General features: G+C 46.8%; 9 protein-coding genes across 9 annotated transcripts; 4 read left to right on the top strand and 5 right to left on the bottom strand.

Annotated features, from left to right (window-relative positions):
• Positions 1 to 776: 776 nt before the first annotated feature.
• On the bottom strand, positions 777 to 2,718 carry LY89DRAFT_349327 (uncharacterized protein). The gene is made up of 2 exons (XM_018206909.1): positions 1,660 to 2,718; positions 777 to 1,560 (listed from the first exon to the last, which is right to left on the bottom strand). The coding sequence occupies exons 1-2, from the start codon at positions 2,491 to 2,493 to the stop codon at positions 1,087 to 1,089; spliced, it is 1,308 nt and encodes a 435-aa protein (XP_018062434.1). The 5' UTR covers positions 2,494 to 2,718; the 3' UTR covers positions 777 to 1,086.
• Positions 2,719 to 4,119: 1,401 nt separating this feature from the next.
• On the bottom strand, positions 4,120 to 4,765 carry LY89DRAFT_691365 (uncharacterized protein; the record flags this gene model as incomplete). The annotated part of the gene is made up of 2 exons (XM_018216300.1): positions 4,644 to 4,765; positions 4,120 to 4,427 (listed from the first exon to the last, which is right to left on the bottom strand). Coding segments are annotated over exons 1-2 (253 nt in total), but the record flags the coding sequence as incomplete, so codon positions are not given.
• Positions 4,766 to 6,738: 1,973 nt separating this feature from the next.
• On the top strand, positions 6,739 to 8,496 carry LY89DRAFT_765562 (uncharacterized protein; the record flags this gene model as incomplete). Its single annotated transcript, XM_018221677.1, has 2 exons — positions 6,739 to 8,095; positions 8,174 to 8,496. 2 exons carry the CDS (start codon positions 6,739 to 6,741, stop codon positions 8,362 to 8,364), a joined length of 1,548 nt encoding a protein of 515 aa, XP_018062436.1. The 3' UTR covers positions 8,365 to 8,496.
• A 1,957-nt stretch (positions 8,497 to 10,453) lies between these two features.
• On the top strand, positions 10,454 to 11,417 carry LY89DRAFT_742377 (uncharacterized protein; the record flags this gene model as incomplete). The annotated part of the gene is made up of 3 exons (XM_018220817.1): positions 10,454 to 10,810; positions 10,866 to 11,118; positions 11,170 to 11,417. 3 exons carry the CDS (start codon positions 10,454 to 10,456, stop codon positions 11,415 to 11,417), a joined length of 858 nt encoding a protein of 285 aa, XP_018062437.1.
• On the top strand, positions 11,248 to 12,158 carry LY89DRAFT_349426 (uncharacterized protein). The gene is made up of 3 exons (XM_018206910.1): positions 11,248 to 11,523; positions 11,575 to 11,784; positions 11,832 to 12,158. Exons 1-3 carry the CDS (start codon positions 11,514 to 11,516, stop codon positions 12,038 to 12,040), a joined length of 429 nt encoding a protein of 142 aa, XP_018062438.1. The 5' UTR covers positions 11,248 to 11,513; the 3' UTR covers positions 12,041 to 12,158.
• Positions 12,159 to 12,330: 172 nt separating this feature from the next.
• On the top strand, positions 12,331 to 15,101 carry LY89DRAFT_742378 (uncharacterized protein; the record flags this gene model as incomplete). The annotated part of the gene is made up of 3 exons (XM_018220818.1): positions 12,331 to 13,526; positions 13,571 to 14,235; positions 14,284 to 15,101. 3 exons carry the CDS (start codon positions 12,331 to 12,333, stop codon positions 15,099 to 15,101), a joined length of 2,679 nt encoding a protein of 892 aa, XP_018062439.1.
• A 1,326-nt stretch (positions 15,102 to 16,427) lies between these two features.
• On the bottom strand, positions 16,428 to 19,056 carry LY89DRAFT_691367 (putative alpha-xylosidase). Its single transcript, XM_018216301.1, has one exon. It carries the CDS (start codon positions 18,925 to 18,927, stop codon positions 16,561 to 16,563), a length of 2,367 nt encoding a protein of 788 aa, XP_018062440.1. The 5' UTR covers positions 18,928 to 19,056; the 3' UTR covers positions 16,428 to 16,560.
• A 343-nt stretch (positions 19,057 to 19,399) lies between these two features.
• Positions 19,400 to 21,234, bottom strand: LY89DRAFT_711852 (putative galacturan 1,4-alpha-galacturonidase C; the record flags this gene model as incomplete). Its single annotated transcript, XM_018217931.1, has 6 exons — positions 19,400 to 19,674; positions 19,725 to 19,786; positions 19,835 to 20,043; positions 20,095 to 20,336; positions 20,394 to 20,818; positions 21,179 to 21,234. The coding sequence occupies 6 exons, from the start codon at positions 21,232 to 21,234 to the stop codon at positions 19,400 to 19,402; spliced, it is 1,269 nt and encodes a 422-aa protein (XP_018062441.1).
• A 275-nt stretch (positions 21,235 to 21,509) lies between these two features.
• Positions 21,510 to 24,484, bottom strand: LY89DRAFT_600512 (uncharacterized protein; the record flags this gene model as incomplete). Its single annotated transcript, XM_018210161.1, has 3 exons — positions 21,510 to 23,736; positions 23,788 to 24,031; positions 24,082 to 24,484. The coding sequence occupies 3 exons, from the start codon at positions 24,482 to 24,484 to the stop codon at positions 21,510 to 21,512; spliced, it is 2,874 nt and encodes a 957-aa protein (XP_018062442.1).
• Between the last annotated feature and the right edge of the window lie 346 nt (positions 24,485 to 24,830).

Consider the following 24,830-nt stretch of genomic DNA (forward strand, 5'->3'; position numbering starts at 1 on the left):
GAGGTGAGGAGCGAGATTTTGGTTATTTCGTTACTGTCGATTTTCAGAGGTGGAGATGGAGGTGGTGGAGGAGGGCGAACAGGAATAGGAACGAGGTTCAGGATGGTGACGATATCGGCATTGAGCGCTGAGTGGGTTTTCTCTATGAGTTGGCCGTAGGTGGTGAGACTCGAGACGAACTTTGTGATTTGGGTTGTGATGGCTGTTATTTCTTCTTGGGTTAAGTGATAGTGCTCGTTTTTCTCTGGCGTGGGCGGCGTTTCGATGATAGTTGGTGGGGTCCGGGGCGGGTCGGAGGATTCGGAGCTGAGTTTGGTGATGGAGGGTGAGGGCGTGGAGCGTGTTTCGTCGAAGGAGTAGGAGGACGTGGGACTTTCGATCAACTGGGGTTTAGAAATGGTGCTCTTGCGGATGATGCTTCGTTTCGTTGTTCTTGCGTCTGAGATTTTGGAGGTTATGCAGCCCATTCTTCGTCTGTTTCCGTCTTGCTATTCAATACTAGGTAGATCGATAAGCGTAAGAATGAATGAATAATTAAATAAGAATGGGCAAGCGGGGTGGGGTGGGATATGCGGCTTATCACTGATTGTGAAAGAGGCGAAGTGAAGGGAGAAGGGGGGCTAGTGTGAGGAATGTGGGAATATATTTTTCTTGTTATGCTGTGGACCCCTTGCTTTTTGTACAGATTCATGATATCCGTTTCTCCGTATGAATAGCAATATATCCCAATGTGAATCATAAACCGTAACTCCGAGCCCTGCCTTCTAGTCTTGCCGATAAATGAGATGAAAATCAGTCGTGAATCGTAACGCGGCACAAGTTTGTATGGTGAATGTTTGGTTGTTTGCAAGACTTCGGAATGTCTGTCTGATGGATGGCTGAAGTTGAAAGTCGTAAAGTCTGGGACGTTCGTGGAGGACTGTTGTCGAGTCACGTGTATCGCTGCCCGAGCCCGAGAGCCAGCTCCGTCGATATCCACAATTAGCAACCACCCTTACACATCATCAAGCCAAACTCTCAATCAGCTGGAATCGTTCTCCGTCACCAGTTCTACTCTTCACCTGTCCCCATTCTCCCTCACGTGACCTACTTCCCCTCCACCACTCTCCCTTTTCCCAGCTCCTCAACTCTCCCAACCAGCACCACCAATCGAACATCACACTCTTCCATAAGCTGTATCCTACTCTCCACAAAAGACACAAACCTATGCATCATAATCCTATCATTAATATTGCCCTTCACATTCCCATTAAACCCACCACCGGGGAGTCCGTTCCAACGAGAGGACAGACAAGAGGTATAGATTGTAGTCTTAAATTCTGCATTCAGGATAGAGTGAAGGGAGAGGTCAGATGAGAGGGTTGCGGTGGTATCTGCGAGGGTGTTGAGAGGAAGCGTGAATGTCGGGACGGAGCGGGGTGAGATGGAGGGTGCTGTTGTGTAGGAGGCTGAGGATAGCGTGGAAGGGGAGGATGATGATGAGCGGCGGGTGACGGTGCTTTGGGGTGTTGATGGCGCTCTAGTTGCGTTGTCGAGAGCTGTGCGGAGGAGGTTGAGGGCCTGGTTTCTTGTCAGCGGTCTGTACATTCACAACCAGTAGCGAATAACTTCTATCCCGTACTCGCTAATATACAGAGAGAGGTCAGGAGGAACACTTACACCCTCACTCCTTCCCACAAGCACACCTCTCCTTAAAAAGCCCCTACCAACAACCTCTTTCACTCTCCACACTTCTCTAGCACCTATCTCTCTTTCTTGCACTCTCAATCGTTTCATGCTATGAATCTGCGCCTCTTTCCTCCCAAACAGAGATACTAGATTCCCAGCTAGATGGTTCGTTAGATATTCCTGTTTCTTCAACTGTCTCGCAATCTTCCTGATCAGACTCTGTAGGAGTGCTAACTCGTCGACAGACAGAGATAGAGAAGGACCCGGCGACGAGGTACGAGACGGATGTGGTAAGAGAGCGAGACTAGCGAGAGAAGGCAGGGACGAGATGGAGGAGAATTTCGAGTCTCGAACACTGTTCGCTGCAGTGCTGGTTCGCTTGCTGCTGAAGACGGACGAGGAAATCGAGGCGGCACTTGATGATGATGATTTATGGAAGAAGTCTCTTCTTTTGAAGGCTGGAAGAGGTTGACCCGGCGGAGCCACGACGACGTTTGAATCGGTTCCCGATGTCCTGGGGGACTTCTTCAGTGTAGAGGTTTTCTTGAGCGTGGATGATGCTTTCGAAGGAGTCTTGGTGATGCTTGAGAATTCGCTCCAGACTTGTTGACTCAGAGCGGAAGGCACCGGTTCTGCGGTTTTGATGAGAGGATCGGTCGTTTGTCTGGGTATACCAAACAACTTCTTCAGCAGCTGCTTCATCGTTGTTGACTTCCGCTTCCCTAAGGTGTTAGGATCTGGGAGAGCGCCCGACATGCTTGTGTCTTCAGGCGAAGGAGGAGTGCGAGGAGGTTGGAAGAAGAGTGTTGAGAAACGGTGATCCATCGTGAAGGGCGTTGAGATTGATTTCTGTGAATGATGGCTGTATCACCTATGGGTGAGTGTCAGTGTGTGTGAGGGTAGGTGGTCTTGTGATGGTCGAAGGAGCAATCAATCCGCCGAGGTAGATGCTCCCCTAGCAATCCAGAGAACTAGAAATGTCCAGCTGAGCCTCGAATTTCCCAGTCCACAAATCGAAGTCAGACAATGAAATAATCCCAATGTTCGTCTGAAGGAATGTCGTCACGAAAAATATCGCTTCCCAACAATGCCCGCTCCCAGATATCGAAAATCTCAGGACAGACAACGAACTATAAATCCCAAATACCCCAGATAACGTTTTCCTCTTAGGCCCGAGACACAACGAGCTTCGTGATCAACACCCGTCACACTTCCCTAACCGTATCGGGCTCGTCCGGCGAGAGATCGCAATCTTATTCTCACCTCACCTCACACCTAAAACTTTTCTATCACAAAACAGAAAACAAACAGAAAAGAGAAAGAGGAAGAGGATAAGAAATTCTGGAAGGAAATGAGAGAAGTGATCGACGAGAGATAGAGTGGCGTTGGGAGCTGAGAGCAGCATTGATTGCGGTACGTGCTTGTAGGGGTCTTGTTCGTCTCAGATGGTAAATCTGAGACAGGTTGGCGGGATGGACCAAACGCTATCAGCCTTAATGCTCCAACCATATTGCCTAGAGAGGCTTTTGTACGCGTGGAGAAGCATTGGATGGGATGGAAAAATATAATTGATTGCGGACGATCTTCACAGATGAATATTTCACGAGGAGAGATGGAGAAGTGAGGTTTGAGGATGGAGATGGGGGTTATGCAGAGAAGGGAATAGAATGGCGCTTGTGGGAGATCTGATGCACGACGCAAGGATGCAAGGTTCCCGTTTGTTCAGTCAGCCACAGTGTTGGGTTGGAGGCGACGGGTCGCAGGAATGGCCCGTTCGACCTAAATATATACCTCCGCGATTGCGGATTGAATATTGGTCCTCGATTTGAGAATGTTGGTTCTTCAACGAGAGAGGAGTATCAGCTAGAAGCGTCCACATAAACAGAGCAAATTGCTTTAATGAGTGATTAGTTCTCACGATCGCGAATGGAGGCCTACGTATCAACCGAAGAGTTGGGAAGAAAGCAGAAATCCAATAAATAAATGCACGACTTACTTTTGATTGAAAAGCTAGCAGTCAAAGCCCGATCTTCAGCTAGTACTTTATTGAAGTCCGACAATACGCAAATGAATACTTTTGTTAATTGAGTTTTGAGAATGGATCAGACACTGAAGAGATCTAAACAAGCAGATTCCCCTCCCTTCCTCTTGCCAGCCAAGCTCCAACACGAATCTTCCAGCCCAAAGTATCCAAAAATCCCTACACCATTATCATGTATCCCATAGTTCGTGCATAGCCATGCGACAAAGATCTAGTCATCATCCTCGTCGTCATCTGCGGCGACAACCTCATCAACCTCATCCAAATCATCCGCATTGGTAGCCTTCGCAGCCTTGACCTTCTTCGCAATAGCAGCGGGACCAGATTCAGCCTCCTCATCGAACTCCTCTTCTTCCTCGTCATATTCCTCTTCGGCGCCATCGTCGTCTTCGTTGTCTTCGACGGGGACAGGGGCTTTGGCTTTGCCGTTGCCGTTATTGGCGGGAACTGCGGCGACGGGGACTTTCTCCGTTGGTGCTGGAGCAGTTTTGCGCTTCTTTTTGGCAGGTGGTGCTTCTGGTATATATTGTTAGTTTATGCTACAACTTTGATACGAGGAATTGAGAATAGAGACAGGAATGCAGGGGTGAAGTATAAAATCGCGCATAGAAAGAGAGTATACATGCCTTCAGGTTCCTCGTCATCTTCTGGCTCTTCTTCCTCCTCCTCTTCCTCTGATTCATCGCCAGCAGCTTCCTCAGGCTCAGAGTCTTCATACCTGAATGCGATGCAAGCGTTAGTGATGTGTTCCGGTTGATGATTTCATCGTTTCGGCGCATTTCAGCTGACGATAGCCGCTTGCGCCATGTAGCCTCGTGCATCAACTATGATGCGCATTGAGATGTGAATAGCTCTTGTGAAGCTGAAGAAATGCTAATTGTATCTATATTGGTCACAGGTGATGGAATGGAAGGGTGGTGTGGGTAAAACATACTCTTCTTCCTCCTCACTCTCGTCACTTGGGAGAGCGACGAGCTCCTCGTCTTGCTTCCTCTTTCTAGTAGACATTGTGAACTTTTAAATAATGAGATAAAAGAAGATTAGATAGATAGATGATCAGAGATGATGCGCAGATGGGAATTGAGAGGGAGAGATGAGAGTTGTGATGGTGGTTGTGGACAGATGAAAGGGGGAAAAGGAAGGGGAGCTGAGAGTAAGAGAGAGAGGGGGATGGATGGGCGACTGGGTGGTCGACGGACAATTGGTGTGATGGCAAAGCAAGCTCGGACCTGGAACAAGGGAAATTCCTGGGGGGGAACTTGAGCTGCGCGCACTGTGCACGTCATAAAATGAGCTAGGCCAGATGGAGTTATTCGTGTGCAGGGATAGCCGTAAGACAGATAGAGCTTAGCGTTCCACGTGGGGAGGAAGAATCGGATGAAGGTCTCCGTTCATCTTTGGGACTTCTCTTCGTCTTGTTGATTGTTGATTGTTGGAAAAGAGTATAAGGAATGTTTGCTCCGATATTGTGTTATCAACAAACTTTGAAGCCGGTTGCTACGTGGCCGCCGTTTTGATCTTGATATCCGGCTAACCGAAGGAAATGGAACGGAAGTCCGGAACATCCATTGTCGTTAGAATTGTACTGTCTAAAGGATTGATTGTCGGTTGTATGACATTTGCCTGTACTGTTTTGTCTTTTTCGCTCCCGATATCGCGCAGTTGGATTTCAAGTCTGTCCCTGGAGCTTGATCACGTGAATATCACGTGCAAAGTTTCTTCTCGGACTTCGAGGCTCTGTTTTGCACGATACTCTGTTACATTTGGACTGATAGAAGCTCTGGGGACCTGGCTAAGATGACTGAGTGAATTGAAGCCATTGCTAGCAGAGTTGCTTATGGTGGAAGATAGGTACAGCATTGTCGACTGGATTTGACCAGTGACGTTGAGATGTTGAAATACACACCTCTCGATTGGCAACATACCACAGCAGATCTTGTTTCTTGTTTATAGACATCGAATATGTGTATACCCAAATACTTTTCTAAGGTTGTCCACTACTTCAGAATTTGATCACGTGAGAACAAACACAACTATCGAGTTGATTATTTCATGCATTAGACACCAACAACACCTCATTATAGTCGGAAAGCAAGTACATACGATTCGCGAAGCCGCTCTTGTATGCAATAGTTCTACTATTTGTCCACGTGACAGAAAATTTCATTGGAGCGGGAGTGGATAACATCACTCCAGCTTCTTAAAGCATGAAAGACATAGCTTGAAACTTGAAAGACATAGGGGGCGTCCAGTTAACTATAACGGACTAGATTTAAGAGTATGGTATTCTGTTTTTGCATACAATTCCATCTTCACTTAATTGCAGCTCAAACATTCAGACTTCATACTGCTGGGCTTGGCACTAGCTTCCCTGATGTGGAATGCTGCCTCCCTCATAGCACTATATGCGAATGCATGAAGTATAGGCTGATGGGTGAGTTTTATCTTGGTATTTATGTGTTGCGATGTAACAGTATTCTCTCAGGTTGATTCCTTCCGCAGCAGCACAATTGATGACGCACAGTGTCCTCTGATCGCTGACTTGAGAGCATGAAAACTGTACGCTCTATTATTCCACACAATTTAAATTGTACCATACTGCATCAAGCATATCTAGGCACATATTCAGGAGCTTTTCATACAGGCTCTAAGATTTGGGTAGTGCAACTGCTCCTTCCTCTTCAGAGATGTGACGTAGTATCTCATTACCTCCACAATGCTCATTGTAAAACCATGCCAAACTTAACATATTCTCATTGGTCCCATCTTGGATGCTCCTGATATACTGCAGTGCTATCCATTATCCAATCAGATTCCGATACATTGGTCGACTTGCAAAATGGACCGACTAAGAATCCAAGCCACCATTGGTCATTAGCTCTTACACCAAATTAGCGTTTCAAATCTAAATCAAAACGAGTTCTTGAACTTGTTTGCGGCCTTGTCCACTCCCATCTCTGCTTTCCACACACACTTCGTCGAACGTTAAGGACTAGACGCCAACCCGAAACCCCTCGTGGACGCCAAACATGGCTCCCCAAGGTGCAGCAACTGCTGTGCAGATCGACGCTGATGAGGTATACGGCTTCGAACTCCTGCGGAGAGCTTGGGCCGATATGCTCATACGTTCTCAAGGAGAAGGTAGCACGCCATTCGCTGACACTTTCATGATACCGACAATCCGTACGTCTCGGCGCTTGTATAACAAGATTGCCAAGATGGAAAAGTCGTTTGGAAAATCGATCTTTGATGACTTGGAGCTCTTGACCGCATCGTGTAAATTTTCGGAGGAAATCACAAGGGCTCGAGAGAGCAATATCCGATCTTTCCTGCCCTCTACGACATCGTCAGCCCTCGCGAGGAAGCTTAATGACCTAGAACTCGAGTTCCTGGCTTTTCTCGACCTAATTCACGACAAACTCCTGCGCAAAGAAATGGGAGTTCGCTTGGAGAGTTTAACACGGATTTATCAGAGGCCTACAAATATCATATATTGCTTTTACTATGGTATCTGCAAATTCTCACGGCAGGGAAAGTGGGAATACCTTCTTCTCACGGGAAAGGACCTCGATAAAGCCCTACTCCGTGAGATTGCATGTGATATTGCTCCCGAGATACCTAAAGTCATCCCATCAGTCATTGGCACGGTTCTCCAAGGTCATATCGGAGAAAATAAGTGGTACAAAACGGCTCTGGACGCCACTGTCGACAAAATAAAAAAGCAATACGGAAAGTATTTACGAGCAGTGCCTTGCTACATTGCCAGCAGATTCGGCGAGCGGGTGGTACAGGACCCACTATCCGTATTCCATCGTAGGGTCGAAGCTGCCAAGGCTGAGGCTCATAACCTGCTTACCGCCATGCAGCCAGGCCCCACTGAACAAACGATGCAAGCCCTCTGTCAAATCTTCTCAGGCTGGAGCATATTCGTGGCACAACACTACGGTGCTCTGCTAAAGGATACTGTCGAACAGAGACAAGAGCAGATACCTGCTCTTTATAATGGAAAGACGAAGTCGATATTGGCATGGCCTGAGCTCGTTAAAGAGTATAATCCAAGAAATTGGCGCGAGCATTGGCCGGCACGTGCAGAGGAAGTGGCAACTTCAGAGCAACGCGCTCTGCGTAAAGAAAGCCTGCAGAGACGTATTCCACGACCATTTACCTTTGTTGCCGATTGTCAAGGCAAGGAAAACTCGGTCCATCCCGAGGGTCTTCTCGCCGAAGCCTCTGGAGGACTTCACTTCGATCCTTGCACGGACAGAGAGCTCGACAGCAATACGGAGGACGAGGCCCCTCATTTTCCCGAGCCTGAGACCGAGCCTTATGACCGCGCCGCCGATCTCGCACTCTACGCAAAGATCAAAGCCGGTTTTGACCCCGCAGGTACGTCTAGATCTCCTCTGGGAGAACAACCACATTCCTAATTGCCAAGCCCTCCAAGCCAACCAAGTTCTTTTCTAGGTCAAGCTTTCGAGGGCACGATGTCCTCTCTCTCATCGTCGTCCTCTTACCTGATAAGCACGCCTGGTTCATCCAACTGGGAGGACTCAAACGCTTACGAGACGTACGTCGAGTATATGGAAATCGATAAAGCGGCCTACGTTGCTCTGCCTTTTCCGAATTCCCACAACTCAGCACCTTGCTCGCTGTAAAGGCACCAACGATATACGACCTCGAAACTTTCGGACGCCGCATATACCGCCGTGGCACTGATATCGGGGTGATCGAACCTTTGCCGCAGCTTCTCGATCGTGACATTGTCTCGACAACTGATCATCATCATCTCCGAGGTCCATATTGTACAACAGACTCGAATGCGATCGTACTGATGCCAACTTGATCGAACCTCTGCCGCAGCTCTCTTGCTCGTGACATTGTCTCGACAGCTGGTCCCTCAGTCTCGCAGCTTCAGTCTGATGTTCATCCTCGACATGAACCTATCGTTGACTCGCTTTGATCGAACCTCTCCCGCAGCTCCATCGCCCGTGGTAGGGTCTCGACCGCTTTTCTACATCGCGTGGCTTTGTCATGATGCTTCACCTCCTCGCGTGCGGCAACGGCAAACAATCCTTTAACTTGCGCATTTTTCAAACTGTTTTTCCTTGCATACTGGTATTCCCCTGGAGTTCAACGATAGATAGATACCCCTCCGTTGGAAACTTTGAGTATTTACCTATACCCATCCCTGGAAGCACTTGCCTCCATTCCCTTTATGCCTTCCCCAAAGACCCTACCATATACTTACTCCCGACCTCAAACCCCCCAGCATAACATCCCCCTTAGAACCAAACGATCCATCTGCACACCTCCGATCCAATCCCCCGATCAGCTTCTCTCTCCCTCGATCTCCTCTGCAGAGGGGAACGGGATATGAGTACTGAGACGGGAGGAAGAGATGTTTGCGCTTCGTTTGTTGGCCTATCCTATAGGCTGACTTGATGGTTCTGAAACGATTGACTCTGGTTTGAGTTTGGTTGAGGATGGTGGGTGGATGGATGGGTTGGTGAGATGTGGGGTTTGGTGGGTTGGTAGTTTAATGTAATCTTATAGTTTTACCTAGGTACTATAGTTGATGTGCTGTGTGATGTCGTGCTGTGATGTTTGAGCATTGTTGTTGTGACGCCGATCGTGCTGGGATCTATTTTTAAATATCGATTCGTGGTATGAGTGAGAACAGCAGGGCTAGATGAGTGCTTGTGCTGCCTTATGAAATGAGTCGTGGTTTGTAGGGGCTTGGGAGGTTATGGTGAGAATGATACGAGGAGATAGGACTTGAGTACATTTCTTTGTATTTCAAATTCTTTCCTCACTCATATCGTCCCATAAACTCTACAATAACATTATCTTATCCCGTACTAGTACTTTGTGTTCTACTAGTATTACCAAATAAAGAGGACTATTTCCATCCCGGCTGTCTGTTTTCTATTCTTCCAAGACACTATATTTGTACCTATCTTTACCTTTCCCAAGTACCTAGGTATTTTACGTATACACATGACGTTGTTGTGTATAAAATATTAATGTTGAAATCAGACATAGTCTCTCTGCGAAATTCTTACCTTTTTGGCTTGAAGCTTATCAGAATATATCGGAGAAATAATCGATAGTGTATTCCAATTTTTAAAGTACCCGCTACGAACCATACATCATTCTCCTGCCTTCAAAGTCAGGTAAGTGTCGAAGTTGTACCACTATGCAGCAGGCAGTTATCACGCGCCAATGCTGACGTGAGGAAATCCAGTTCGGTCTGAAATTTGAGCAAGGCTGTTTTATGGGCATCACTGAGCCTTGTGTTTTTGGTGCTGAAATCCGCCTTGCAACAAGAGGCTCGTCCACTGACAACCCTTAGCCGCCCATTCGTGCATGCAGCGGGCGGTGCAGAAGGTGTACGGCTGACTGATACGCGCACATGCAGCCACGCACTTCCGCAAATTTGTCTGCGAAAGACACCGTGAAGCGGAGTTCAAGAGGGAACCATTACTTGCTCTACAGCGGACCAGTTGTTGCAGTAATCATTCATCATCGGGAAAGTAGCGACCTTAGCACTGGTTTCAAGGCTCTCGACTAGTTCATCGTGTGCTATTGATTCACAGCCTCGTTCTTAAGCGGCGATCCAGGCCTTACCCCTTCGCGCATCCACAGAATTAACAGTACATCTCACCTGCGTCTCATTCGAGTCTCCGAACACGCACAGGCATCATAAAGAATTGTCATACTGGACCGTTTGGCTTGTTGAAGAGAATGGACGCTGCGACTGACGATCATGCTCACCAGCCCCCTCAGGGAGATCCGACTGGAGCTAGCAAGAATATCAAGCACCTCACTGCATTGGAGATATTCGTTGCTGTGGCACGCGACTTTCGAGACTCGCTTCCTTCTAAGGAACAAAAATTGTTCCAAACATTCCAAACACAGCAGTCGATGGTAGAGGAGATACAGAAGGATGTCAGGACATATCAAAATAGTCGCAAGTTATCACTTTTATGCAAAAAAGTTGAAAGATTCTCGACCCCTTTGGCTCCTTACTTTGAAGTCGTTAGCATAACCATCCAGTCCAACCCTGAGTTTGCGGCACTTGCTTGGGGGGCGATTCGTTTGGTCTTTCTGCTAGGGCTAATCCGGTACCCATCAATGCTCCATTAACATACATCAGTTGGGGTCTAACTACACCATTTTCCTGGAAAAGATGATCAATATGTTCGAAGAAATCGGAGACAGGCTCCCAGCCTATGGCGAGTACTACGAACTAGTCAGAAAGAGAAAGGAAGCAACGAATGACAACAGCACTGGTAAGTTGGCCACAGAAACGAGTAATGATCGATTGTGCAAAGCGCTCTCATATCTGTATGCCGATATCATGGAGTTCTGCCAGGAAGCATATCAATTATTCTCCGCAAACAGAAAAGGTATGTAGTTGCAGGGATTCTTTCTCTGGCACATACTAAATACTTTCTTAGGCGTTCGACACAATCTTAAAGTTATCTCGAACCTGTTTTGGAAGCCATTTGATACCAGATTCTCGAATTTATTGGGAAGGCTCAAGTCTCATCAAGCTCTCTTTAGAAATGAGATGCAACCAGAGGAGTCAAGGTTCTTGCAGCTTCAGTTCGCTAGAAGAGAGAGCGAAGCTCAATTTTCCAAGGACATATTGGAAGATCTACGAATGCGGATGAAAAAAATCAAGACGGAAAATGATGAGAAATAATCTGCACTCCTGGCCAAATTTGAGAGCTTGGAGCATAGACTGCAGTCCGCGGGCATACTCGAATATGGTAGTAGAGATGATGGGACGAGCGAGCCTATGCAATACGGTACGATCCAGCGATCCAAAGAACTATCTCATTTGACAGTTGAGGATTCAGATTCATGTGTTGTCAACATTAAAGAGTGGATCAACAGCCCCGAATATATGCGAGAGTTTGAGAACGCGAGAGGTAAGCGCCTTCCAGATACTGGAGAGTGGCTGCTTGCGTTGCCAAGTTATCAGTCCTGGAAGATGTTCTCTTACGACTCGGTCAGTGAGAATAAGCCTCTGCCTGCAGATTTATCTAGATCGATTCTTTTCTTGACAGGTAAGTTGTAACCTTCGCGGAAATGGACACGTGCTTACGCATGGGAGCGAAACCCGGATACGGCAAAACGACCTTATCGTCATTAATAATTGAAGACTTAAGAGCCACGTCACCTGGTGGAAAAGGATTGATTTTGTTCTATCACTTCACATCCGACGATTCAATGGCTGCGACTGGTTCGAAAGCGTTCAGAGCAATATTGGTTCAGCTCGTTCACGAAAACCGCATCCGAAAAGAAATAATTGACACTTCCTGATCGACACTAAAACCAGTGGCCAACTTATAGCTTCCGATAATGAGATACTCGAAGCCTTATCTCTGCTACTGGTCACGTCAGCTTACGCCACACTCATTTTTGATGGCGTGGATGAATGTACAGCCGCAAAAGACTTTCTGACACAACTCTATGTGTTATGCTCGAAATCGCACTCGAAAGTATTACTTCTGGGAAGATCAAATATAGAAATCCCCCGAACATTTCGGGATTTTACTATGTGCTATCTGGAACAATCTCAGAATCAAAGCGATATTGAACTTTATCTCAGAATGGAGATAGCGGAATTACAACAGGACGGGCTGATTGGGTCACATTTAGAACTGGACAATATTGTGTCAACCTTGTCAAGTAGAAGTCAGGGAATGTTTCTGTGGGCAAGGCTAATGTCATGCTACCTCGAGTGCAAGGCATTGTCACCGGATGAACGAGAAGAAGCCATTTTTACTGTTGAACTTGTCGAAGGCTTGGAAAGCCTGTACCAGAAGATTCTGTTCATGCTCCGAAGGGGGTACCGCAAGTCCGGAGAAAGGCTCAAGAGGATATTCTCACTGATGTCCACCTCCACTTCGCGATTGACGGTCACTCAACTTCGGATTGCGCTGGCAATTAAACCCGGGAAAGCTACTAAGCAATCCCAGCTTATCGAAAATCTGGAACGAGACCTTCCTATTATATGCGGATCTCTCGTTGAAGTTTACCATAGTCGCGTCCAGTTTGTCATTACAACCCCAGAGCTACGATTTATTACTGAACCATTCTTTGTCGATCGAAGTCAAGCCTATCAAGAGAACGCTAATTTGTGTCTCTCGTATGTCATCTACGATATTCCAAAAGGACCACTAGGCAGCACTCGAGCTAAGGAAGAAACTACCAAGGATTTGAACAATAGATTCCCGTTTCTTGAAAGATCTCTTGCCTGGATGCAGCACGCAACAGCCAGCTTGTCAGAACGATCCAATTTGTATGGAGGGAACAACTATGAGAAACTGCGGATCCAGTTCCTGTCATTGCTTTCCGCTTTCATGGATGACCCACTCTCCGTCACAACTTGGATCGAGGCTGCATGGTCTTTCAATTCCAAGCCTGTGATTGATTGTCTTGTGTACAAATTATCCCCTGCAGACACCATGGATTCTACTCCAAGGGTCCTCGAAGATGCGACCTATAAGAAGCTTGGAGATTTTGGCCACGACCTCAGAAAGTTGTGTGATGAGTGGGAACACCTGCTGAAACACGACCCCGGCTCTATCTGGCGCCCTAGTATTACTGCATTCACTAAATCTTCGTTTTGGAGCAACACGACTGATACAATAGTTTCATCCCTTGCCCCAGAAGACGTCATGTCGTCATCAAGAGATAATACATCGAGCGTCAGTGGTCATGCCATTCTTGTGCAGTCTCAAATATCACACCAAACAGGAGTACTAGGGATTGTGATGGTTCTTCCATCTAGGCAAGTTGACCAGTGATCTTCCTCCTCAAATGAACTTTTTGGCTCATGATATGTAGTTCATATATGGCACTTTTTAAGAGCTTATTTCCTTCACCGAGAGAAAAGTCAACTCTTTCGCCGCTTACCGAAGCTGAAGAGTCGAATTTGATTCAATTTGCAAGTAAAGGGTGGAGTATCAAATACCAACAACGATCTATCCAAACAGAAGGCTTAATACTCGAACTTGAGCATGGTCTGTGCGAAGATCAGGTACAAGAGTTACTCACACAGAGCATTGCTTCCGGTCAGCCAGATCGCTTCCCGTTCCCAATAGCATTCAGCAAGAGTCTCAATCGTCTGCTTGTCCTTCGTACGCTCCTCACTCTGGATATCAATACCTCGGATGGATATTGTCTGAAAGCCCAGACGTTCCAACGGGACCCAAAAAACACACATTCATACTGTTCAATCTTTTCTGACTCGGAGAAAGCACTCGCGTTCGTTTCGGGAAGAACCAGCATTACTCAGGTTATGCAACAGAATGTTCAGATCTGGAGTGAAGAAGACGATTCCGGCAAAGATGCCGAGTTCAGAAAAAGAGGTACAGTTACTGTAAGTTGGTTGAACCCTCGCGAGTCTTCGTCCAGTATCTGTACTCCTGGCTTTATCTTCCACCCGACTTTACCCTTGATTGTGTTTGCTGAGTGGACGCATGTGTCCCTGTGGTGGTATAATAAGCATAGTAAGCTGGCAATCTCCTGATTGAGTCGCCTGCTAAAATGGTGTGCAGAACGAAGTGAACGAACTCCAATAATTAGTGGCCCGGCTTCCCCACTTGAGTTCGTTGACAAATGTGTACTTCTCTACACAATCTGGATTCAAGAGCAGGATCGTCTTACGGCTGACGAGAAGAAGCGAAGTCAACGGATGAAGGACAAAGGTCCCTACAGCGACATTGACTATGATGACCCTGCTTCCTTTGACAACTGTGCCCCCTCGGTTCAGTCATTCCCGGCCATTGACCTTACGGAAGTGATTAATTCGGTGATTTCTGTTCTCAGCATCAGCTCACTCACGACCTTGCCGGCAGCTTCAACCCCAACTCTATCAACGCACTCGACAACGTTCAGTTCGAAGATCTCCGGTCTCAAGCTCTGGCAAGAGTCTTCCAAAAATGCAGTCATCCTTGAGATAGGTGAGGATGATAGTTCAGAAAGCTGTCTCCTGAGCCATCTCCCAAGGTTGACAAGTGGAGAAAAGACTTTTATTTCCCTCCTTGGCTTCATGGAAAATGACAGGTGGTTGAAACTTGTTTGGAACAAAGGTCCACAAGAGTCATACTGCCTCGGAGATACGCCTCATCCATACTTACCTAGCATCATTTCGAGAAAACCAGAGTCAATTGAATACGAGGATTGGGGCCGGAAAGCAATCGAAGGGGCTCGCCCGCCGCTGAAAGCTTTGTTAGCCAACCCTATGGGGACTTCTGCCAAGGAGCAAACCGAACAAGGTAGACAGTGGAGCACGTGTAGCAATTGCAGGTATGCATGCCAAGCCCATGGAATTGGGATCTGTCTTAACAATCTTATCCAGAATGAGGAGAATTAAATGTGATGGAGCGGAACCCCGCTGCCTCGAGTGCACATGCACGAGGTGGATGGATTGCACTTACTCATATTCAATTCAAGGCTCAAATGATCTCCCTACAGAGGCAATGGATAGGTTTTCATCAGAATAGTCCAGAAATCCTCTGATGGATATCTATGATGATTTATGTCAGGTGGAGCAGGATCAATCCCAGACTATACAAGCCTCCCGTGGGGCATGCGGACGGGCAAGCCAAGGAATGAAATATAACGTTCCACGGCTGACCGTTAATTAGAATGCTCGGAAACTGTGATTTGTCTAATAACTCGCAGAAAAAACTGTGATTTATCTAGCAACTTACGAAAAAAAAAGAGCTTTTGTTTAAGAAGTTTTTTTTAAATAAAGTAAAGTAAAAAGGTTTATTCATCTAATATTTCGAATTATATCACTTTACTCATTGTTTGTACATTTTACCTCATTGCCACCCATTTCATTGCTGCCCACTTCACTACAATTTACCCCACTAATATCCACCTTAGTACTACTCACAATAAAAAAAAATAAAATAAAAAAAAAAGAAACAGAAAGAGTGTTTCAGCGTTATTTGAAATTTTTAGCGCTAGTAAAATATCTGTTTGCTTACTCCCCCTTACTCCCCCTTACTCTCATTCCCCTCTCACTCTCATTTTCCTCTCACTCTCACTCTCACTCCCCTCCCAACTCTCACTCCCTTCTCAATTCTCACTCTCTCCTCACTCTAAATAGTACTAAAGGCAAGCAGTACTATTATAATAGTGAAGTAAACAGTAGTAAAGTAAGCAGTAGTGAAATAGGCGACAATAAAATAGGCGGGAGTGAGGTGGGCGGCAGTGATGGCAGCAGTTAGGTGGCTAATTATATGTGGGCCGCAATACGTTCTTGGGTAAGGTAAGCTTAATTATAACTACTAGACAAATCATAGTTTTTTAACTTATCGCTAAACAAATCCTTCTTTTTCACAAATTGTGAAACAAATCACAGTTTTTAAACATTCTAATTAACGGTCAGCCGTAGTTCGGATAGTACTCGATAGGAAAATTTATCAAGAATAAAACTAACAAGAAAGAAAACTAAGCTTCCACAACATGCGAATCTAGCACATGAAATATGAGTCATAAAAGTGCAAGAAGCCCTCAACTGACTAATCAGTCGTCTTACACTAAGCATATGTAGCTTAATAACTCGAGATTATGTGTGACTATGCGACGATTTCGTTCCAATAAAGCCGTCCTTTCCGGGCTAAGACAAATTCGAACTAATTGTATTGACTTTAGCACGTTATACTTCAAAGCTGTTTTTATACCATTTCATCTTTCAATTCTTAGTTCATATTTAGGACTGTCACAGAGACTATTACTCCACAAAGTCCGGAATGATGTTACCTCATAACCCGGATTGATATCTATCATACTTTTAACCCAGTAACCTTGATTCCCACCCTCTAGGCAAGCACATACTCCAACACAGCATCCCTCAAATCACCCGACATCTCCAGCGCCAAAAGACTCGAAACCTTCTGCGTAACCGGTGCCTTGCCAGCAACAACCTTCCAAATATCCTCTTTCAGATCAAACCGAATCTGCGCATCCACCAAAATAGGTCGAATGAAAGCCTCCACGTCATTTTGAATGAGCTCAGGATTCGGACCTAATGTGATCTTCGCTCCAACATCCGCTGGCACTTTCCCTAGATTCACTCTTTTGAAATGTTCCTGTTTGCCCCGGATATTCAGATCGCGGAATGCTAGGAATCGTACAGTCCACACGCGGTCCTCCGAATGTCCGACGCTGGAAAGGATGCTCAACGTCCCATCCGCTTGCGTATATTTGATGGACGTTCGTTTGAATGTACAGTCTTTGGCCGAACTGCCAGTTCCGTCGTCTTCAATGAGTTCAAATTCACCGTCTGCGCCAATAACCACGAGAATTTCAATGCTGTCCGGATTCTCGCCTCCGTTTCCTGGCTCGGTGGATGCGTCTAGGGGGATGATGGAGCCTGATTTTGCGAGGACGGGGTATTGGTCCAGTTTTCGAGAGAGGGACAGAAATCGATCACCCTCGTAGACAGCTCCTGAGAAGATATCGACGTATCGACCGGGTGGTAGCCAACCCTTGGTTCTTGCCATCCTGAGTTTCGGGTCTTGTGGAGCAGTGATCGGAATAACAATGAGTTTAGTGCCGAACAGATACTGATTTGGCACCTTGTAAGCCTCGTCTTCTTCCGGGTACTCCCAATACATCGGCCTGACCAACGGTATCCCTTCGGTAGCAGCCTTGACGTTCATCGTATACAGATAGGGTATAAGCCTATGTCTGAATCTCAAGAACTCTGTCATGACTTTCTCGGCCTCAACTCCATAAGTCCATGGTTCCTTTCTCGTCCATTGGCTGACCGAAGAATGAAGACGTAAAATCGGGCTGAAACACCCAAATTGCAACCATCTTGTCGCCATCTCATCATCTTTAACTCCTCCCATATGTCCACCAATATCATGACTCCACCATCCATAACCGATATTACTTGCTGTTGCAGTAAATTCTGGTTGGAAAGCAAGGGAATCCCACGTGACAATCGTGTCTCCTGAAAATCCAACAGGATAGCGATGAGAACCTGGTCCGGCGTAGCGACTGAATGTCAAGGGACGTTCATGATGCAGTGCATTGTCCAGGAAGTGGAAATGGTTGAGTACCCAAAGTGGATCAATGCCTGGGATCCGTGAGTGAGAACCTTGCTGCCAGTCAACCCACCAGAAATCCACTCCTTGATCTTCGATCGGTCGATGCAGAACATCAAAGAAAGCATTCAGGAAATTCCGGTCTGTGATGTCGAAGTGAATTGGGTCATTGTTTTCCGTGGAATGAGACAGTGCTTTTGCCATTGCTGGATATAAGTCTTCGTAGTTCTGTACACCATCGGCTGGGTGATCGTTGACTGTGACCCTCAATTTTTTCTCGTGCAACGCCGATAAGAACTTCTTTGGATCCGGGAAGAGTTTCTTGTTCCACGTATACCCCGTCCAACCTGTCTTCCCACTAGCTTGCACTTTCGGATCATCGGTAATATGCCAATCCATATCAATGACCGCAACACTGAACGGGATCTTCTCCTCTTCAAACTTGTCCATCAGGGTAAGATACTCCTTATCACTATACGCATAGTACCGTGACCACCAGTTCCCCAACGCCCACCTAGGCAACAGTGGCTGATTTTCAGACAACGCATACAAAGCCTTTACAGCCCCAGCATAATCATGTCCATAAGCGAACAGATACCCATCAACCCTTCCAGCACCAGGACGACGGGTAGCAACAAACCCATAGCCGTCAAACAACATACTAACCGAGTCATCAATCGTCGTATACCCATTCCTACTCACGACTCCCGGACCAAGCGCACACCGTCCATCAACCTCATCCAACGTCCTAGCCGTCCCACCCATATTCCCACATACCTCTCCATAATGCCACACCGAGCTATGACACGAGAAATTGCCGTTGACGCCGGCACTGAGACTCGAGGCGCTGAACTCGTGCCCCTCTTCATACGTGAGATGGAATTTCTGCGTGATGATTTCTAGAATTCCGTTTTTGTTGATGATGCGGAATTCTGGGACGGGGAGATCTCGATTGATGGCAAAGACGCTAGCGCGGTCTTCGAATTGGGTGTCTGGGGCCCATTCGTAGCGGAGGAGACCATCGGTGAGGACTGTGAAGCGGTATTTGTGGGAGCCACCGCCAACAATAGCTTGAGGGTTGGCGATGGGTTTCACAGGGAAGTTGGAGCGCGGGGAGAGAGCGCTTTCGCCCATGGTGGCGGCTCGATGATACACGTGATAACTTCGAATTGAGGTCACTGTTACGAACCGGGAGCGGAGTGAGTTGATGAAAGCCAGTCTTATCTGGTGATGAAAGAAGTGGCTGAAGACGAGCAATGAAAGAACTGGGAAGGTTTGAATTGAGACGACAACGACGACGTCGTTGTGTTAGGCACGACCCGCTTTTTCATGCAGTCGCTGACGAGTCAGGGGGATTCGCTTAAACTCTCGCTGAAATGGGAAGTGATGAGGTAGAACATCATATGTTCTTGAAATGATTCAATCGAACGAAGCGTTGTGGAGTTATGATAGATGCTACCAGAAAGTATAAAATCCAAACTTACCAATTTTCTAGGCTCAGGAGCTAAGATAAATAAGATTATCGAATACACTCGTCGCGGGGTAATGCGGGGTAATCCTCACGAGGAGACTCCATTTCAGCAAATCCAAATTCCTGTACTCAAATCTAACATCCATGTCCAATCATCCCCGTAACCCCATTCTTCGCCGTATAATCACAACTTCCGTACGCCTCTACTTCCGTGCCATTCTTACTCGGCGCCAGCGTAACGTTTTGCAACGCAATATTGAAACATGGATGCACATTACTGCAACTGATACTAGCTGTTTCATTGCTCGTTGCCAAAGTATAGCCTGTGAAGTTCACAAAAGCGATATTAGAGATCTCCATCTTGGATGTCCCGGCATAGGATCCGTTGTCGCCGTTGTCTTGCGTGATGCCTGGTACGAATTAGTGAGTCGAAAGGCATAAGTGGTGAGATGTTAGGTACTTGGTCCTAGGGCTGCTCCTTGAACCCAGAAGTTCTCAAAACGCAAATTTTGCACAACACCCCTGCGAAGAAAGATCAGGTAAGAAGAGAGGTGGAAAGGGGAGGCTTACCATCCGCCTCCATTCGGAAGACCAGCACTATTATAGCTAGATTGAGGCAGAGAGGCTCCCATCCACGTCTTGATATACGCCGAATTATGCATATCAGTATTACGAATCAAGATATTGACATCCTTGATCCAAGCATTGATAACAGAGGAGTCTTCTTGATACTGTCCCAAAGATCCAATTGCTATCCCATTGCCGCCGTGGCAAGTTACCTGTCACATAACTCAGCAATCGTCTAGTGTCGGCAAAAGAGGGAACCTTACATTTTGAACGTAGGTATTATACGATCTCGGCTTGATGGCAATACAATCATCACCACCTTGATACACGAAATTCGTCAATTTCACATTATTACAATCTAGTGTATCAAAACCATCCGTATTCTGGACCCAGAGAGCATCGTACGGCGCATTGACGGCCGTGGCATTAACATAAATGTCGTGAAACCAAGCATTGGAAACATTCATCAAGTTGATAGACCACAACGGAGGATCGATGACCGAAACTGCAGATTGCTTAAGTCAGTGTACAAGAGACAAAATTAGAAAGAAAAAGATCTTACAATGCTCAACCAAAACCTCACTCGCGTTCCACCACACAAAATTCATCGGTCGGACCGGCTGCGTGACAGCCTGCTCGGCATCATACCACGCGTTCCCATTAACATCCAACCGCCCCGTATCGTGTCCATGGATATGAATATGATCCCCCGAGATCGTAAACTGGGCGTGGTGATTCTGAAAATGTATCGGAATGGTGTTGTTCGTGTCTCTCCAATGGGTTAGATTATCGGACAATGTCCAGGTCCCGCGCCATTCGATAGTTACGTGCGACAGGATAGGGTGTAGTTGAGAGGCTATGTAGTAGTTTTCGGTGGAGGGGAAGATGATGGTGCCGCCGTTGTTGCAGGTGGTGAAGGCGGAGAGGATGTTTGGGACGTCGTCTTGGAGGGCGCCGAGGGCGTGGACGGTGCATGTCTTTCCGTTTCTGTGGGACAGGGTTGGGTTTCGTCCGAAGAGGGTTGGGGAGGCTGTGGTGGTTGTGGCTAGAAGGGCTATGGGGATGGGGAGGAGCATGATTGTGAGGTGTGGATAGACGGGATGAGAATAGAGTAAGTGTTTACATCAGATACCCAAAAATAGACAGTTGCCGAGGACTTAATAAAGACTTCTTGGCCAGATCATCACTACATCAAACCGACTTCGAGGGTAGAATTAGAAAGCAGAGTGATCATTGGAAGACCCCACTCATGCATTTATTTGACAGAAATTTACAAGGGTTAAGAACAAAGCATAGCTCGAGGCAGGACCACCGTTACTGCATATCAACAACTAGGTACAAATGCACAATGATGGAATTTCTATCCCACCAACGCTCATAACGCTTGATGTCTCGGTGAACATTCAACTGTCACCGAGCTCATGTAGTTTTGCCTCCAATCAGCCTAAGCTTTGATTTTCGCGAAATGGCTGCAGGATTGACGTGCTCACTAATGCAGGTCCCGCATTCTCATAAGACAGTACCAGGAATCACGTAAAAGGACGTAACGTTAAATTTCGGGAGGGAAAAGTAAAAGTGGGGTGCTTTTTCGACGAGTTGGATTTGTGAAATTGGGGCACGAAGTGATCAGCTCAATAAATTTGTTCCTTAGATACAAAAATTACAGCAATCAATCTATCTACAACGGAATCTCAGTCTGAATAAACGGGAGAAGCTTAACAGGCCCAAGCAATCCATATATCTGTGTCCCATAAGACGCAGAATATGTCGCCTGCTCCCAAGACTGTGTCACATTCACCTGAAGCAATCGATTCCTCAACGTCGTTGAGACCTCAACTTTTACGTGATTCGTGCCTTCAAACAAATACGGTGTAATGTCCACAACCGCATCTTGTACATCGATAGGCCCCGTCCAAACTTCATTAACCCATAGTCGAATCGTCATCAAGACAGGTCCTAGATCAAGATACACACCAGCGGTCGCTGCATCAGGGGCCCAAGTGAAATGTGTGGTGTATGTTCCAATGCCTGAAGTGTTCTTTAGGCCGGTGATGTTCGCCCACGGAAGGAGGTGAGTGAGATTGTAGTAGTGGTGCGTGATTAGAGAAGTGTAATTGTTTTTAGGATCTGGACCAGGCTGCCAGTCTTGGACCTCGAGATTCCAAGCCGAGAGTTCAGTCGGGGCTTGGAGTTCGCGTGCAGATTCCAAAGTGACGATAGTTTCGTTACTGAGAGTAATGGCGTGGTCAGTATCTCTCGTGTCTCTTGCAATGATTTGGTTGTTCGAGGCTGAGAAGTTGAGGAACTGAACGGCAGTGGAAACCACGTGGACGTCGGGCACGACCACATTTGAGAAGAAACCTTTGGGAGCAAATGCGATGATAGTAGTTTGATTTGACCTGAGCTGTATCCATAGTGTATAACGATCACCTTCGATCGTGTAATTGAGCACGGGAGTAATCACGCCTGTCCAAGCATCAAGGTTGTAAGGCGTGCCGTGGGCTTTGATGGAGACTTGAGTTGCGTGATCATTGTAGATGTCGGAATTGTAAGCCCAGAAGTAGTCTACATCATTCGGCTCATCCCAGCGATGGACATAGATGATCGGACAAGGCTGCAGATTTTGGGCCGCAGGGGTGATGTTCAGATTCTGAAGAGTTGATACGACCTCAGACTCCGAAGAGAGATTTTTGACAGATGGGTACTTCTGGAGACTTTCGATACCAGCCTTAACGTCCTGATCACACGCTGGGCAGTAATAAGGAGTCTCTTCGGGAACACCGCCAACGAAGAGGATAGGAAACCCTTCTTCAGCATATTCGAAGAAGCGTCCAAGAGCTTCAGAAGTGATGTTTGTTGAATTATCGACAATGAAAGCAGAAAAGCCAGGTCCATAGTCGGCAAGAAGTCCGTTTGTGACAACAGCATTGTCAAAGATCAGGTTTGAAGGACTGACAGAGACGTCTGAAAATCCATTGTTAGCAAGCGAGGGGTGACCGAAGATGTTTTCAGGCATGCCATAATGCTTGATATCAACGGATATGTACTTGTGGCGATAAATGCCGAGGTCCACTCGAGGGACGCCAGTCTGTAGGATCAATTGTGTTCGTGCAATCCAATCCCCAAACTCCCTGACGTGGGACCAGCTAGGTTGCCTCGGACCCCACATCTCGGAATAATGCCACTCGAATGTGGTGAGTCCTGGCCATTCGGCGTCAGGTCTATAGCCAGAGTACGGATACCCGTGACTGACAATACGATTAACACCACCTGCATAGCTGACCTTACAGTCGTTCAAAATCCAAGGCCAGGTTATCGCATAGGCGAAATATCGATGTGCGCCCAACTCCGATGAATATATCTGTTTCTGGCCCATCATCGCTCCACCTCCCATAGCCCTCACTGCATCAATAATTCCATCGAAGTAGTTTGACTCCGTTTCCGGAGCATCAATGTGGGCTGCTGCCGAGGTCATATCCCAAGGAGGTGCAAGATTCGGAGCGGTCGCGTAGGGTTGAACGCTTCCCTGAAGATCCCAGCTGGCTGACCAGGAAGATAATCCGTCGAGATGGAACTTCTCGTACAGTTCTTGCAATACCTGACGGTAGTCATTGCGAAGTTTCTCTCCAATATCGGTGCCATTTGCGTCAGTGAATGAATAATAGTAGTATCCGTTGATTAGAGTGCTTGGCGGTACTCCTGTGGTACCGAAGAGACTCGGCAGAGAATGGACGACGCTGTAGTTTCTTGATTGCTGGAAATATGTCTGGAATTTATCAGTCCAGAAGAGCGTTGCCCTAAATTCTGCTGAGTCTTCCCAAGCAAACACTCCAAGCTGTCGCAGCAGTTCACCATTTTCGCCACCCATCACGTATTTCTCTGTGAAAGAAGTCCAAAGATCCGTGCTTCCTTCGGAGTTAGCCAATAGACGGGGAATCATTCAAAATGAGGCTTACCCCTCCTGACTAAAATGATCCACCACATATGCGAACCATGAAGCAGGGTTATCTGGAGACGTTGCGTTGTTGAATGCACCTTGTGCTGCAAGATATCCTGTTCGCCGTTGCCAAAAGATGAGAAGCACATATTCGGAACCATCATTGGGAGCAATGTAAGTGACTTTGCCATCGACGACAAGATGTGTAATATCTTGTACGCCGTCATAGTCAAGCTGAATGACTCTTGGATCAACAGAAGGTGCTACTGGATGTGAGCAGGAAATCTTGAACTACCTATGCAAAGAGACTTACTTGTGCTCTTCCGTGCGACCACCGCTGCGACAAACTTGTTGGTGTAATTGATGAAGGGAGGGTAGAAGTCGGGAGCATTGGCGTACCCAGCATCAACATTCTTTGGAGGTGGCAATGTCCCATTAAACGCCTGTCCTGATGTGAGATTGACAGCACCATATGCTAGTTCGGTGTTCATTCCCGGAGAATCTGGGTCGAGAATCGGGATGGAAGCACCTTGCGTTGGACCAAGTGCGAAGTCCACAATCATGTTGAGCTCCTGAGCTGTATGTAACATCAAGCCAAACTTCCCATACCAATCTTTCCCGCCATAGCCATATATAGCGGGGTCAACCACAGCCAACTCAATGCCGTAGTTCTCGAGACATATTATTTCAGCTCCTCCCCAACCCGAAATCTTCATCTGCTCTAGATCAAATGCGAGGACGTTGTCGTCGACATCAGCATCTGGGACCCAATATCGAAAAGCTGGGCGAGCCAGACCACTTGGATTTTGGAACTCGTTCGGAACATCATAAGTGATGCATGATGAAGGACGATTCCCAAAGCCAGGATCAATGGTGTTTGCTACAACACCACTCTTATGGATCACCGCCGGTATCAAGAACAAAGAGACAAACTTCATGATGGCCAGGGAAGTCGTCAAAAACCGCCAACAAGCGGTATTCTCTGACTTGGTAGAATTATTGACAGAGTAGACATGTTTTCCTGCAAGAGATCCTGCATCGCTTTTTGATGATGGTGGTCAT

This window comes from Mollisia scopiformis, assembly GCF_001500285.1.
Source record: "Mollisia scopiformis unplaced genomic scaffold LY89scaffold_34, whole genome shotgun sequence".
NCBI lineage: Eukaryota > Fungi > Ascomycota > Leotiomycetes > Helotiales > Mollisiaceae > Mollisia > Mollisia scopiformis.

Coding starts and splice junctions, on each gene's coding strand:
- LY89DRAFT_349426 (XM_018206910.1), top strand. Junction 11,785..11,831: donor ATCGATTCTTTTCTTGACAG/GTAAGTTGTAAC, acceptor TACGCATGGGAG/CGAAACCCGGATACGGCAAA.
- LY89DRAFT_691367 (XM_018216301.1), bottom strand. CDS start 18,927: ATGGGCGAAAGCGCTCTCTCCCCGCGCTCCAACTTCCCTGTGAAACCC.
- LY89DRAFT_349327 (XM_018206909.1), bottom strand. CDS start 2,493: ATGGATCACCGTTTCTCAACACTCTTCTTCCAACCTCCTCGCACTCCT. Junction 1,561..1,659: donor TTGTGGGAAGGAGTGAGGGT/GTAAGTGTTCCT, acceptor ACAAGAAACCAG/GCCCTCAACCTCCTCCGCAC.